General features: G+C 43.0%; 1 protein-coding gene across 2 annotated transcripts in view; it reads right to left on the bottom strand.

Moving 5' to 3' along the window:
- Window positions 1–17,025, bottom strand: part of iars1 (isoleucyl-tRNA synthetase 1) — a 273,512-nt gene that overhangs the window by 146,127 nt on the left and 110,360 nt on the right. For both annotated transcript variants that reach the window (XM_038812610.1, XM_038812609.1), the window contains one exon: window positions 11,694–11,792. In XM_038812610.1, coding sequence (XP_038668538.1) covers window positions 11,694–11,792 — 99 coding nt within the window. The remainder of the gene's footprint in view (window positions 1–11,693; window positions 11,793–17,025) is intronic.

The raw sequence follows: 17,025 nt of genomic DNA, 5'->3' as shown, positions 1-17,025 counted from the left end.
TATATGTTAAGCTAAGGGGGAGGGAATAAAAGGTGTATTGTTTTATAATCCAATGTTTCCATTTTAATACACTTTTGTTTTCTTGTTGTTAAAACTAATTAGAGGTCCTAAGACTCTCTTCCTTCACATTTCATAAAAAAAAGTAAAAGTTATGGTCTTTTGAGCCAGGGGTCTTCTGGGGTCTTCCCATCCAGTTGTATCAACTGTCATCTTAACATAAGAGAAAGGGCAAGTTAACATTTAAAGTGCAGATTACTAAATTATTAACTGTCTTTGTGATAGGAACCAAGATTTCCTTCTTCTTGATCCACAAAGAGGAGCTTCCTTACCATACAAATTCCAATTCTACACCCAAAATATAAAGTTGAATTTTACTTGGCAGGCAGTGGAACCAGTTGATTTCCTTCCCAAAGAGCAATCAGCCAGAGGGCAGGCAATCAAGCATCCTCAGCTGTGCCACTGCTAATGGTGGCCATTGCTGAGCTGCACCTGGAGAATTAGGGCACTGCAATGACTGGCATCCTCAAAGAGGGGTGAATGGGGTTGGGTTTCTGGAGCAGGCCCAGATCAGCGGGGAAGGGATCTCAGTATACATGCAACATCTATGTTACAGGAGGGATAATTGCCAACAGAGGGTTCCTCCATGACCAAAGAGCGTCCATAATGCAGGCCACCTCTCTTCACATCCACCCAGAGTCCACTGGACAATCTTCCCCACACAGCAGTGCCCGACCCCCATTCCCATCCCCAAGGTGCTGGCAAAATGCCTGTGGAGGTATAAAGCAATCCTTAATTGGCCATTTGAGTGATTCACTTGAGCTTCAGGTGGATGGCCACCTTTTCTGCCACTGGCAAATTGGCATAGTGATGGGAAGACATCAAGCACACCTGCCCCCAAAGGACTGGTAAAATTCAGCCCATTAATTTTCCTCTTTTCAGAAATTGACCTTCCCGCTACCTATTCCCAGTATTTTATGTTTTTCTCCAATATTTCTAGCATTTCCAACTTTCCTTTATATACAGTTTCTTGCATTAGTCCTAAATCAGGTTCCAATAGCTGAAGACATAACCAGAGATCTGAACTAGACAGTTTTGATAAAGGGCCATTAAAATATAGGCTTGCTCAAGACACCATTTTTGCCTCCTACATAAAGTGGAGGACAAATCACATTAAATGGTCCCACCTAGTGGTATAAATGCACATGACACTGAACTAAAAGTCTGATGCAAAGTCAAACTTGCATAACACACTTCACACCAACTCTATGCCAAAGGATCAGTGGATTAATTGTACTGTCATGCCCACAAGACAGTGAAATTATGTCTATCTGGTGGTTTGGTTTTATTTCATTGAATTATGAAGACTTTGTGTCATTAACGTTGAACCATGGACAAGTTTTTATTATTTATTACAAGGTCAATACAAGTGTCTGGAGAGTTTCTGCTTAATTTTTACCATCCTGCCAAGTTGATTTCTCTCAACTAGAAGAAACTATGCATAAGAGGTCACCGATAATGGCATATATTTTGCAAAGTAGAATTCATTCAATTTTTTTTTTAAAGCTTCTCAGGGCCACAGCATTCCGCCCCATGATATTCCCAACAAAAAAACTTGACACAGAAGGTAGCAGCCAAACACCAGACATAGTTGGAATTGAACAAAGCAATAGATGCATATTCACCATGGATGTGGTAAAAGGATTTACAGCCAAAATCTCAGTAACATAGTCGGTAAAACAAATCCATGATTGATAACTCAAAGTCACTGGAAAACTATTTTACAGGTAAAATAGAACCTTATACAATGTTTCTACACATCTCATTATCATACATGCTGTTTACACCGTAATAATTGGAGAATGGTAACAGTAATTTTAAGGGATTTATAATTGTACTGGTAAGCATTGGAAATAAAATATAGCCTGCATTGGGTTTAATTTAATGTTTCTGTGCCTGGAAGGTTAAACTTGTAGTTTGATTCATGCCGGAGCATGGTGTTTGTATGTCTGGGGATTGGTTAAGTTCCAACTATGTTTCTATTGTGTTTAGACAATGCTACGGTGTGAAGAATAAATAGTAGTAGCATGGGTGCTGTTTAGCAACAGGAGGCCATCTTCCTTTGTTCTTAGTTTTAACTGGAGGCCGGAGCAGTTGGATAAATGTAGAGAGCAAAAAGGTAGCTTTCACAGCTCTGCTAGAAGCAGTCAGTTGAGAAGACTACAAAAGGGAACATTTCTCACAGCTTTGCCAAAAGAGAAAACATTCCGGAGAGTGATGAGCAGCTCGTTAAGAAAATTAGAGAAATTAAGAGACATTTCCAAAAAGTCTGAGGTTAAAGATACTGGAACAGAGATCTGTTTGGTAAAAACTGACAGAAAAGGGTTGAGAGAAAGGCTGAAATGCCAGAAAGATACCTGAAGTGATTTTCAGGTTATGAGAGATTTTACTACAGCCTGTGGAACGCCCGTAAATTCACTGCGGAAATTAGTGGTTGGATCTCAAGTTTGTGTCAAAGCCTGCAAGACAAAGAAATCGTAAAAGGGATGGTGTAAAGTCCTGCACTGTTAAAAATGCAGTTGAAGCTTTGTCTGAAAGTTTCATTTGTAAAACCTAAACTGGATTTCAGAATGCAAACTACCAAGGGAAAGTATTGTTATGATAGAGGATTTTAAAGCGTGTTTTTAGAAGCGGAGTTTGGAAAATCTCATGCGACAATCATCTGGGGTGTGGGGAGGGGGGTGGGGATTGCGGGGGGGGGGGGGGATTCTGAGGAGACATCTACAGACAGTCACTTGGGGTTCAGAGTGGAGTGTGTTTGACTACGTCATCGTGTGCGCTTAAAAAGGACTGTGTGTGCTAATGGGACCATTGTAGCTTAAGATGTAATCCATGTTAATCGTAAAAGGTATGTGTATTTAAGGGGGGGGGGGTAATATTTCCATTTTTTTCATGGGGTCCTGTGACTCTGTTCCTCCAAAAAAAGTAAAAGTTACAGTCTTTTGAGACATGGTTCCATTCTGGGATCATCCCGCCCAGTTATAACACCAACTAGGTTTGTAGCAATGAATCTAAATTGAAATTAGTAGGATAGCCAAACTGCCTTCTTTTAAAGTGCATCGGCAGAGAGAGAAAGAATTATCATTTCAAGTCTTCGCAGCAGCATCTGCAGCACAGTATTTTGCTCTTGCCTTCTTTTCAATCTCCTTCACTTAAAACAAATATTGGCAACTATTTTATGATGCCGTTACATTAATGAACAAATCAAAATGAAATCCATTTTGCTTACTTGAAATAAAGTAAGAAAGAAAGATGCTAAGTGTTAATAACTGCATTTTTAATTTAGCAAATACTAGAATATTAACTTTGCTTTCGGGCGGCACAGTGGTTAGCACTGCTGCCTCATGGTGCTGAGGATCCGGGTTCGATCCCGGCCCCGGGTCATTGTCTGTGTAGTGTTTGCACATTCTCCCCGTGCCAACGTGGGTCTCATCCCCACAAATCCAAAGATGTGCAGGTTAGGTGGATTGGCCACACTAAATTGCTCCTTAATTTGAAAAATAATTATTCGGTGCTCTAAATTCTAAAAAAATCTTTGCTTTCAATAAAGCAGCAAAACTTCAAGCATAAAATAAACAGAACAGACAACTGTTTACTGATATCCAGTTAGCTATATCGACAATGAAAGGCTCAGGGGCAGCACGGTGGCACAGTGGGTTAGCACTGCCGCCTCACGGCACCGAGGTCCCAGGTTCGATCCCGGCTCTGGGTCACTGTCTGTGTGGAGTTTGTACATTCTCCCCTTGTTTGCGTGGGTTTCGCCCCCACAACCCAAAAGATGTGCAGGATAGGTGAATTGGCCATGCTAAATTGCCGCTTAATTGGAAAAATGAATTGAGTACTCTTAAAAAAAATTTTTTAATGAAATTTTAAAAAAACAATGAAAGGCTCATAATAAGTTGATAGCACCTGTTTTAAAACTTGTTCCAAAACTCTACTGCTTCTCAAAATATCTCTGAAACCAACTTTTCTCCAACATAGTTCTTTTTAAATCTTTTTATTGGCATTTCCCATATTTATAAACGGAATGTAGTTCATTTTCAATAGCTCTGAAATGCTAACCCCACATGATCACAGCAATGTAGTAAACCTTCTTAGAGGATTATGAATATGTTTGGATGTATTTTCTTCTCTAGCATAGTTTAATTAACAAGCCAGGCCAACAGTTACCTCAGTTCTGTGTCCTGCCCAGTTTAAGAGTATGTTTGAACAAAAGTGCAAACTCTAGCAACAAGGCATCAAAGTTACGAGAAACTGCAGGAATCATCATCTGGATAATCTCCTAGATCATCCAATTATAACAAACTCAGTTTTTAGTAAAGGAGAACACTTCGATTCACTCAATTATGCAGTAACAGCAAGTTAAATACTAACTTAATCCAGTCAAAATTAAAAAGACTGTTCACATAGAATTTTTTAAAAAAAAAGGTTTAATGCTAGTCTTAAAGGAACGGTGAGATCATTCTTCAAATTGCTTCAGTCTTTAAGTACTGGACATGAACGTTGCTAAATCATGAAGAACGCCATGAATCAATACTGCTTCAGATCTTGAAGAGCTGTTGTTTTCTTTAATTGTTAACAGCAACATTACTGTTATTTCATCTCGAACAATCAAAAATGTCATTTTTAATAAAATGACAAAGACTCCAGATAACAGACTAAGTCACTATTTTGAATGTGGGTTACAAAATCAGTGTTTTTCAAATGCCTTTCCCAAAAGAGCACTCAGGTCCGCTCCCCCACCCGATCCTCGTAACCATAGCCGCACATCCCTGGACACTAAGGGGCACCTGACCTAACATGGACACACGCGCACACACACATCCTTATTTCAATAACATACTGTAATGCAAGATTTGGAAAATAGAAAACGTAACCCACTTTCCTTGGTCAATTTGGAAATATTTGGTACAACCGCTAAAACAAAGAAAGGTTTCTGCCTCAAATACAGAGTCCTTCCAAAATGGTTGTCCGATTAAGCCAATAACTGCATAAAACTAATTTCAAATAATTACCAATTAAGTTTAAAAACAACACACAGGATACAGAACATCTCTTCCCAAACACACGCAATGAGGATAACAGGTTCTTACCCTGGAGCATTCCTTCAAAACAGCATCAAAACATACATAACTCTGTTCATCTGTCTACTTACTGACTTATTTTCAACAGTTTATTATGACATAGCAAACTGAAGTATCGCCATTTTTAGTGGTAGTGTCAAGGCGACAGAAAAGCTGCAGGGTACCTGATGATTCATAATTTCCATTAATACATGCATGAAACACAAAACATTAATTTTAGTAACTAGGAGTCCTAGAATTCAAGGCCAGTTACTAAAACATTGGGGGAACTTTAACCCCAACCCCCCAAAATGGTGGATTTGACTTGGGTCGAATGTTAAAATGTTGCTCTTCGGTTCCAAAGAGGAGTCAGCCTACAATTAGCTTGTTCTGATGGATTGTTCTAGCACTTTTTTTTATATAAGCCTGCTCACTCCGTTTTAACAAGGGACAGGGAGTGGGCGACCAATCATCTCTCAGGAGACAAGTAAGCTTATCGGAGTGTTTTAATGAGGCAGCTTGTCTCACATTGTTTTTCCAATTTTAGATGTAACTTTGGTCGGTAGGGTTTCACAGGCTACAGGAAACCCAGCAGCTAAAAGCAGACAAGGACTACTGAATCTGCTCCCTTGCCACAAACATCGGGACCACCACGAATGTGAATCAGGGCCAGTACAACTATCTCCAAGGTCATCAATTATCAGATTTTTCAATTTAAGTTTAATCCTATAAAAAGGGATGCATTTTAGGATGTGCGTCAAGAATAAAGAATATTTTCCTAGAGTATTTCTGAAAAAATTAAAATTATTTTATTAGAAATTGACATCACGAAGAATACTGGAACTTCTAAATGTAATGGTTCTTCCAAAGAATGATCAGAGAAATCTCCCCTAAAATTAAATTGCTGTTCAATTCAGAAATCTCTCATCATCAAAGTGCAAAGAATAGATACAGATCTGGATTTTGCACAAAAAGTACATTTGGTTTTTAGACAGAGGACCATGTGTAGCCATGTAAAAATAAGCTATTTAAAAAAAGCAAAAGAAAATGTTTTAATAATTTTTCATCTCAAAGCTTTCTCAAATTTGAAAAAAAAATGTAGCGCTTGATTGATGATTTATGACTTCTTTTGAATACGAACTATACTGTGAATTAATTTGGACACTTTTGCCCTGTAAATAGGAACTTGCTATGAAAGGCAGCAAAAGATTTGGAATGAACTGCAAAATTTCTGAGATTAGGGGTCCTGGGGGAAAGTTTGTTTGGTTGGCATGGGGAAAAAGTGAGGGTTAGCGGCTCACCAACTGCAAATAAATTTGATTTTATTGGCACAGATCTCTAAGACCCCTTGCATATTGCTGGAAATGTGTGTGTGGAGGGTGGAGAAGGGTGTAAAATATAGAACCTTTAATAAATGATCATGTATGATAATCTTGAAGGAGAGAGGTAGCGAGGCAGACGGGTTTAAGAAGGAAATTCCACTGCTTAAGGCTCAAGTTGCATATGGCACACCGGCATTAGTAGATTAGCAAAACTGGACAAGTTCAGGTGGTCAAAATTGGAGAAGCGCAGATATCGGAGGTTTGTAGGGCAGGAGGAAATTACACTAATAGATAAATGCAAGTTATTGTTTCCTGTAAGCCTGTTATTGTGAGCCTGATCCAGTTCAAGGTGGTGCCGAGTGAGCACCTGACAAGGGCACGTATGAGTGGTTTCTTCTCAGGGGTGGAGGATAAGTGTGAACGGTGTACTAGGGGACTGGCGAATCACAGGCACATATTTTGGTCTTGCCTCAAGCTTGTTGGTTTCTGGGTCTCCTTTTTGATACATTGTCAGGGATTTTGGGTGTTCAGCTGGAGCTGTGCCTGTTGGTAGCCAATTTTGAAGTTTCGGACTCGATGGTGCTGCAGGCAGGGACTAGGGCAGATGTACTAGCCTTCACCTTGCTAACAGCCCAGAGGAGAGTTCTGCTTGGGTTGAGGTCCCACCTGTGCCACCTGGGGGTGTGGCTGGTGGACCTGATGGAATGCTTGCCTGGGGAAGATTGTATCATGAGGGGGTCAGGGGAGGAGTTCTATTCAAGGTGGCAGCCTTTTATCTCCTTGTTCAGGGAGCTGGTTATGGTCAGCTGTTGGGGGGGGGCTCCGTTTTTTGTTTAAGGTTTGCCGTTTTTTCCTCTCATAGTGGGTGAGGGGGAGGGAAGAGGGGTTTTTGGGGGAGGGGGGGGGAGATTGGGCAGTTGTATTGTTGGTGTATAATGAAAAATTGTGGCCAAAATAAAAATACATAATTTTTAAAGTTTACATTTCATATTTAACTTAACTGTAGCAGTAAGTTGCAGTTTCTTCCAGTCTTGGGGAGTGATAATCAAAGTTCCTACTTTAAGGCAGTTACAGGGTTCATAATTAAGCAGCAAGTTTGAACTAGTTTCCTACCCAGTTTTGTGTTTCTGGTGTGCGCACATACCTCATGCGCACACGCGCAACAGGAGAGCTGCACAAACAGGTCTACCCTAGGGATACATCACCCCACCACCAACACTGACAGAAATGCAGCCTGCTGCTCACATGCTGCTTTACATCCTGGCTCTGTCATGACACTTGTGCTTCATTTGCATAGTATTTTCAAGTGATACCAAACAATCAGCAATAACTGACTCAGCTCACTAGACTCTCAGCTTGTACAAATACAGAAGGCTTACAGACGCAGGGAGTAAGTTGCACAAAGGTGGCAGCTGGAGACTGAATTCAATTTAAATTATAATTTAATTAAAATTTGTTGATTCCGTCTGTGCTTTAAAGATCATCTAAAACTTAGTGACTAATATTTAAGTGCTTTGCTGTGGCATTGTTTCCACCAGATGCTTCAAATGCCATTCAGAACACTTTTATGGTTGAAAGTTGTGGGAACCCGTTGCAACTTGACAGGCTTGTTAATATAATAGATTCACTTAAGTGTGTCTGAAAAATCGCGTTTATTCAGGAGGCGGTGGCGTAGTGGTATTGTCACTGGATTAGTAATCCAGAGACCCAGGAATGCACTGGGGTCCTGAGTTTGAATTTTATTTCAATAAAACAATCTGGAATTAAGTCTAATGATGACCATGAAAGCATTGTCGATTGTTGTAAAGACCCATATGGTTCATTAATGTCCTTTAGGGAAGGAAATCTGCCGACCTTACCTGGTCTGGCCTACATGGTGATTCCAGACCCACACAACAATGCGGTTGACTCTTTGCTCCCCCCCCCCCAATGAAATAGCTGCCCATCAGGCAATTAGGGATGAGCAGCAAATGCTGGCCCAGCCTGTGACACCCACATCCAAAGAACGAATAAAAAAAACACAAAAACAAAGCAGTTCGAAAACTACAATAGCTGAGAAGACAAGGAAACAACTGCTTTTAGACCAAAAGAAATTCAGGCAAACTGGTGACGATAATGTTAACTGAATTGAAGAACATATCACCTACACAATGAGAGTTATACAAACCTAATTTGAGTATTATCTTCACCAACTATTCTTCCCGCATCCGAATTACTTCATAGAATCAGAGAATGGTTACAGTCTGGAAGCCATTCGGCCCATTGTGTCCATGAGGACTCTCTGAAGAGTCACAACTCTGCCTTTTCTCTGCAGCAAATTTTCCCTTTGAGATACTGATCCAATTCCTTTATGAAAGCCTCAATTGGTCCTGCCTCTATCACACTCTTCAGGCAGTCCAGACCCTAACCACTCGCTGTGTGAAAAGTTTTTCTTCATGTCACCAATGCTTTTTTTATTACCTTTAAATCTGTTCTCTGTGGCTCTCGCTCCTTCCACAAATGGGAACAGTGTTTCCCTATCTACTCTGTCCAGACCCCTTATGGATTTCATGAGTACCCTGCCCAAAGGCAGGCTCTTGGCTCAGACAAAAACTGCCAAGAAGAACAGCTCAGAGTAGTTTTGAATACCTATGTCAAATCTCCTCTTAATCATCTCTCCTCCAAGGAAAACAGCCCCAACTTCTCCAACTATGTAACTCATCGCTGGAACCATTCTCATGATTTTTTCTGCATCCTCTGTAATGCCTTCACATCCTTCCTAAAAGATGTGGTATCCTGAGCTGGATGTAAAACTCCAGTTGAAGCCGAATCAGTGTTTTATACGGGTTGAACAGAGCTTCCTTGCTTTTGTACTCTGTGCCCCTATTGTTAAAACCCAGGACTGCACTCTCAACCTGTCCTGCCACCTTCAATGATTGATGTATGTATACAACCAGATACCTCTTCACCTGCATCCCATTTAGAATTGTACATTTTATTTTATATTGTTTCTCTGCATTATTCCTACCAAAATGAATCACTTCACACTTCTCTGCATTAAATATCATCTGCGACTTTTCTGCCCGTTCCATCAACCTGTTGATGTTGTTTCAAAATTCAACACCATCCTCCTCTTTCCAAATTGTGGTATTATCTGAAAATGCTTTAATTATGCCGTGTGCACAAAAGTCTAGGTCATTAATATATATCAGGAAGATCAGGTACCTAACACTTTTCTTGGGGAAACTCCACACTTAGCCTATCTTCCATTCAAAAATTGTTCACCATGACTCATTGTTTCCTATCACTGAGCCAATGTTTGTATTTGCGTTGCTGCTGTCCCTTTTATTTCATGGGCTCCAATTTTGCTCACAGATCTGTTGTGTGGTACGTAATTAAATGTCTTTATGGAACAGTTTTACCCTCATCAACGCTCTCCGTTAACTGACCAAAAAATTCAAGCAAAAGCAGCACGATGGCATAGTGGTTAACACTCCTGCCTCAGGCGCTGAGGTCCCAGGTTCGATCCCGGCTCTGGGTCAATGTCCATGTAGAGTTTCTCAAACTGTTTGCGTGGGATTCGCCCCCACAACCCAAAGATGTGCAGGGTAGGTGGATTGGCCACACTAAATTGCCCTTAATTCGAAAACAAATTAATTGGGTACTTGAAAAAAATTTTTAAATTCAAGCAAGTTACTTAAGTATAATTTGCACTAAACAAAATCATGCTGGCTTCCATAATCAGAGCGCTAGGGTCCCAGGTTCGATTCCCAGCTTGGATCACGGTCTGTGCGGAGTCTACATGTTCTCCCCGTGTCTGCGAGGGTTTTCTCTGGGTGCTCCGGTTTCTTCCCACAAGTCCCGAAAGACGTGCTATTGGATTATTTGGACATTCTAAATTATCCCTCGGTGTACCCGAGCAGGCGCCGGAATGTGACGACTCGGGGCTTTTCACATTAACTTCTACTGTGATAGCGAATGCTACGGCATGAGGAGTAAATATGGTTGTTTGGCAACTAGAGGCCCTGGTAAGGGAACGTTTTCCTTTGTTCTTTAGATTTAGCTGGAAGCTACAGCGGTTTGTAGATAGACAGTAAAGAGGGAACAGCTCAGCTAAAAGCAGTGGTTTTAGGAAGCCAAAGAACATCTCTCTCAGCTTTTCTGGAACAAAAGCCATACAATGGAATAATGGCTAAGAAAGCCAGTGCCAGAAATCTAAAGGACAACTACTTAAGGCAACTAAAGGAATGAAGAGGAGTTACAGGGAGCCTGAAGTTAAAGCAACAAAGAGGAACTGGGAGCAGACCAGGATACTCTTCATTTCACATCACAGAACTGCAGAGGAGATGGCCAGTCAGAAAGATATCTAAAGTGGTTTTAAGGTTTGTGATATTTGACTATGGTTTGTGAGACTTAAATTGAAATAATTGTAGAGCAATCAGTGGCTGGATTCGGAATGTGTGTTTAAAAGTAGTCAAGACAAATAAATCCTAAAAGGGGTTGTGTAAAACTTGGAGTGGATTCGCTGGTAGAAGTGGAGCAGAAGCTCTGATCAAAAGAATCCTTTCTAAAATGTGGAGTGAATTTTGGAATGCAACCTGCTAATGCTTATTTATGAGAGAAGATTTAAAAACATGTTTTGGGAGTTGGGTTTGGAGAATCATGTGACAATCATCTGGGGGGATTCTTAGACAGACACAAACTAGGGTACAGAGTGGAATGTGGGTTTTGCCACAGGCAATCTGTGTTTTTAAAAAGTACATATGTGCTAATGAGACTATTATAGCTTCAAATGTACTGTGACATTTGTGTTGATCTTAAAACCTGTGTGTAACCGTTAATCTAAATGGAGGGAAATAAAGAAGTATTCTATCAAAATATAATTTTTCCATGTTTAATAAATGTATTTTTGTTGTTGAGAACTAATTAGCAGTCCTGTTACTCTGTTCCTCCACATGTAATTTAAAAAAAGAAAAAGTTATGGTCTTTTGTGCCAGGGTTCCATTCTGGGATCGTCCTGTCCAGTTAGAACATCATCTGGGATCATAACAGCATGGACGGTTATTTCTAATAGGATCCTAAAATGCACAGCTCCAAGTAACACTAGCAAAGGGCACTTCTGAATTCATATTTACTGTGCTCTTTTATGGAACATATTAATCTCAATAAAAACAAGGTTTACTTATTCAGTAGAACCCAAGCATTATGGTGAAAGTAGGCCATCAGTCTTAATTGAACATTGCACATTCTGTTCATTTAGCTGATACATTACCAGTAGCATTTGTCATTGTTCTCCAGTAGTTTATCCACCATATGTTCCACTCGCACAAACCAACTTGGAACAGCTTTATAAATAAGTGGGGTGTCCGACCTGTGGAGAGACAGTAACTGGTGAAATTCCTGGAGGCAGATCTCGCAAGAGAAACACAATATATAACTTTTTCTGTGTTTTATAGCTTAAGCTCAAGATAATGGCTACTTGGTGATTTACAATTCCACATGCACCATTCTCCAATGCCTCACACAAATATGGGTCTTTTAGGTGCGAATTTCAGCACACTGTTCAATCATCAGGAACATCACAGCAAGCGCAATTCCATTTTCACCAATCATACTTTACAGCCCTAGTCACTGGATAGTTAACCTAACTGATTTTGCCGTCCCCAGCCCAGGGCTACAGTCAGTTCAAGCAACTCGATCAGGACTTCAATGAAATCAGTTAACTCAGCATCAGCCAGACAAAGCACAAGGAACTTCGTTATTTATCTTAACTATTTCAGCATTGAAGGAAGCCCTTTCCTTCCAAACATATTTCTCTCTCCCACATGAGTGCATGCCAACCCATAAAACTGCTAATAACTTTCTGCTGGTTACTTTCAGGAAAACAGTGGCACACTACCCTCCTTCCTGTTATTATTCGTTTACCAAAAAAGGCTAAATCAGAATTTAGAGACCATGGGCAGGATTCTTCGACCCCATGCCGGGTCGGAGAATCACCGGGGCGCCACGCGAATCGCGCCCCCGATGCGATTCTCCGCAGAGGACAACTGACAGTGACCAGTTATATTTTTCTGCGCCACCATTTAGGTGGGATGGGTCACCACCTTAGGTGGGCCTGCGGCCTGGGAATCATCGGCGAAGCTCTGACATTTCGCAGTGGTAATGGCGGACTCAAGGCTGGGTGGAGGGGAGCAGTAAGCAACCCCCAACAAGGGTGGTCACCTAGAATGTATGGCCAAAAATATAACATAGAAAAAGAACATACAGTGCAGAAGGAGGCCATTCAGCCCATCGAGTCTGCACCGACCCACTTAAGCCCTTACCTTCCACCCTATCCCCATAACCCAATAACCCCATCTACCCTTTTTGGTCACTAAGGGCAATTTATCATGGCCAATCCACCTAACCTGCCCGTCTTTGGACTGTGGGAGGAAACTGGAGCACCCGGAGGAAACCCACGCAGACACGGGGAGAACATGCAGACTCCGCACAGACAGTGGCCCAGCGGGGAATCGAACCTGGGATCCTGGCGCTGTGAAGCCACAATGCTATCCAATTGTGCTACCGTGCTGCACTATAATAATGGGCACTAGCTGTTTTAATTCCGCATATTATTAATTGAGTTTCAAATCCACGAGCTGCCATGGTGGGATTTGAACCCATGCCTCCAGAACATCAGACTGTGCCTTGGGATTACTAGTCCACTGAAATTACCATTATGCCACCATGTCCCTAATATTTCCCCCAGAAAATATGTTTCTTGCACTCTTGGCACTATCAATTCATGCCACTATCCAAGATCAATTCCCTGTTCACATGAAAACTTTTAAAAGGACAATCCAGACAGAACAGTGAACCTGATCGGCATGCATTGTGACACCAAACACAAAGCCAGAAGACTGAATAGTTACATCCAATACATTATCGGCCTCATATTTCCACTGCACAACTAGTGAAGCCAGCAGTAATTCAGAACAAGAACAGACACAAAACATTAGAAATCCATTGTAGTTCAAACCACAAATCCCTCTCTCTCTCCATCTCATTGTCATTGATGAATGGCAGCATGGGGTAGAAATTCACTTTGGTTTGTTTTGGGGCCAAAGGATTGGTATGCTCACAAGCTGGAAACCCTAGTTCATAACTAGCCCTCGAGTCTCATCTGAATAATTCGACGGACCTGTGGACATCAGTCAGGTCGCGCCTGGACCAGTTTGAGCTAGTTGTGATGCCAGTACCAATCCCAAAACTGTTTAGCAGGAAAACAGGGAGGGGCTAGATTATTTCTGTCCCTCCAAACTCCATTTCATGTTAAAGAAAGCGTGCCTCGCTGAACATTGGTGACCTCTTGCAAATTCCTTCAAGGAATGCTGGAGAGGCTGCAAAAGGAACCAAGAAAAATGAGCACACCTGGCAGAAGCACCGTGTAATTGCCAGAAAATTTCAGAGAGGGTCATTAAATGATCTGTCAGGTCCTTTTGCAAAGAATCCAACTCTTACTTAGACAGGATGCCTGAATATTGTCTGAGCCAATATAGGATAGAACATGGGCGGAATTCTCCGACCCCCCCCACAGGGTCAGGGAATCACCCAGGGCCGTCGTAAATCCCGCCCCAGCCGTGGCCGGAATTCTCCGCCACCCGGGACTCGGAGGGGGTGGGAATCAGGCCCCGTCGGTCGGCGGGCCCCCCGCGGCGATTCTCCGGCCCGCGATGGGCCGAAGTCCCGCCGCTGTCAGGCCTCTCCTGCTGACGTGGTTTAAACCATCTCTGGTGGCAGTGGGAGCAGGCGGCGCGAGCGGGCCCCGGGGGGGCGCGGGGCGATCGGACCCTGGGTGTGCCCCCGCTGTGGCCTGGCCCACGATCGGGGCCCACCGATCAGCGGGCGGGCCTGTGCTGTGGAGGCACTCTTTCTCTTCCGCCGCCGCCACGGCCTCCACTATGGCGGAGGCCGAACAGACCCCCTCCACCGCTACACAGGGACACCCCGCCCCGCCGGGTAGGGGAGAATACCGCCCCATATTCCTGGTGCCCTTGATTTTTTTTTAATAAATGTTTTTTATTGGATTTTTGAACAAAATATATTTACCATTATGTACACAGAATAAAATATATAAAAGACGAGCACATACACAAAAAAATTAACATAACTGGTAGGGTATTGTGCACTAGCTCAACAACAGCAACTCTGTACAATTGGCAATATTATTTTTAACACATATGTAGGCATCTGTTTGTGTGTGGGGGGAGGGAGAACTGGGAAGGTTCATATCCATTTGGGTGCAGGAGGAACAATTACAGAGGACAATGCGCGAATGGATCTGGTGTTGGTGTTGTCTCTTGCTTCTCCCGGATGGAGTTCGCTGCCGTTGTCCTGTCGAGTTCACCTCCACTTCAGCCGTTCGTCCCGTCTTTCCCCCGTATTTTCCTTGTTCTCTGTTCCTGTAGATGCCAAGTTTGTTATCGTTTCCCATGCCCTCCTTCCGGCTATCATTCCCTTGCCTCCCCCCACCTCACCGGTTCCCCTCTATTGTTCCCTGTTTCCTCCCTCTTCTCCCCTCCCCCTTCTGCCCCTTTCCCCCCTCCCCTTCTCCTTTCTTTCGCCTTTCTTTTCTCTTAGGTTTAGATGTTCTTTCTCTCACCCCAACCTGGCTATTTTCCCCTGATTCTTGGCTACCTGGCTATTCTTCTGCTTGTTCGTTGGCCACAAATAGGTCCCGGAACAATTGGGTGAATGGTTCCCACGTTCTGTGGAAGCCGTCGTCTTGACCCTCAAGTGGCGAATTTAATTTTTTCCATTTGGAGAGATTCTGAGAGGTCGGACAGCCAGTCTGCAACTTTGGGTGGTGCTGCTGACCGCCAGCCGAACAGGATTCTACGGCGGACAATCAGGGAGGCAAGGGCGTCCGCCCTCCTCCCCAGGAATAGATCTGGCTGGTCTGATACTCCGAAGACCGCCACTTCCAGGCATGGCTCCACCCTCATCCCCACCACTTTGGACATTGCCTCGAAGAAGGCTGGCCAGTACCCCGCAAGTCTGGGGCAAGACCAGAACATGTGGGTATGGTTGGCTGGGCCTCCTTGGCACCGTTCATATCTGTCCTCCACCTCCGGAAAGAACCTACTCATACGAATTCTTGTTAAGTGGGCTCTATGTACCACTTTTAGTTGCGTCAGGCTGAGCCTTGCGCACGTGGAGGTGGAGTTGACCCTATGCAGTGCTTCGCTCCAGAGTCCCCACCCAATTTCAATCCCCAGGTCTTCCTCCCATTTCTTTCTTGTTGCGTCTAGTATGGTGTCGGCTCTTTCTACCAGTCGGTCGTACATATCGCTACAGTTCCCTTTATTTAGGATGCTTGCGTCCAGTAACTCTTCCAGTAATGTCTGTTGAGGTGGCTGTGGGTATGTCCTTGTCTCCTTTCGTAGGAAGGTTTTGAGCTACAGGTACCTCAGCTTGTTCCCCCTGGCTAGCTAGAATTTCTCTGTCAGTTAGTCCAGTGTTGTAATCCTGCCGTCTGTATATAGGTCCCTGACTGTCAGTGTCCCTCCACCCTGTCCCCACTTTTTAAAGGTGTCGTCAGTGAATCCTATGGTTGTTGCAGATGGGAGGTTTGTCCGACATTTTGGTCAGGCCAAATTGCTGCTGTAGCTGGTTCCAGGACTGGAGGGTGGCTATCACCACCGGGCTGCTGGAGTATGTTTTAGGTGGGGTTGGGAACGCCGCCATGGCATGGCCCAGAGGGAGGTCCCCTTGCAGGAGGCCTCTTCCGCACGCACCCACTCAGCCTCTGGCTCCTTGATCCATCCACTTATTCGCTCGGCTGTCGCTGGCCAGTTGTAGAATTGTAGGTTTGGGAGGGCTAGCCCCCCCGGATTTTGTTTTTTGGGATCATAGCTTTCTTCCTTCCCGCCCCATACAAACGCCATAATTAGTTTTTCTAGTGCCTTGAAAAAGGCCTTGGGGATGTAGATCGGGATAGATCTAAGTAGGAAGAGGTACCTGGGCAGTACGTTCATTTTGATCATCTGGACTCTCCCCGCAAGGGAGAGGGGGAGCTGGTGCCCCGATAAGTGGGACCTTTTCACCAGCATTTCACATCCAAGAAATGGGTGAAACAAGGTTTTAACTTGATACTTCCAAGGTAATCTTAATTACTTTCTGAGCTAAGTAATTCTATAACATACAAGGTTATTGCAAAATAAATGCAGCAGCGGAGTTGGTCCACATCTCAAATCAGCTTTCTGCAAGTGAAAGGATTTGAAATTCAGAATTGTGTCTCTCAGGTCACACTAATATTGATCTGCTTAACTATGTGGCTGGGTTATGTTGTTGACTGAATTGCTTCTGAGGTCCTTGACTCGCCATTGTTTGCTGAAGCATATTCAAATTATTTATCCAATAATTTGTGACGTTATTTCACAACAGGAAGATTGGGGCACAAAATGCTGTAATTTTAGGCATAAGTCATTTTAGGCACCACTTCAGAAGATTTTGTGTTACTATTTTGAATTTATTCACTCTTATTTGGCACTTTAGGAGAGGACTGAAGACCAAGTGAAACAGTGTTGGAGGCAAGGGATTATCAGAGTAGGAGAGCATTGATG

Source organism: Scyliorhinus canicula, chromosome 11, assembly GCF_902713615.1.
Source record: "Scyliorhinus canicula chromosome 11, sScyCan1.1, whole genome shotgun sequence".
NCBI lineage: Eukaryota > Metazoa > Chordata > Chondrichthyes > Carcharhiniformes > Scyliorhinidae > Scyliorhinus > Scyliorhinus canicula.
This window is presented reverse-complemented; position numbering and strand designations above follow the sequence as displayed.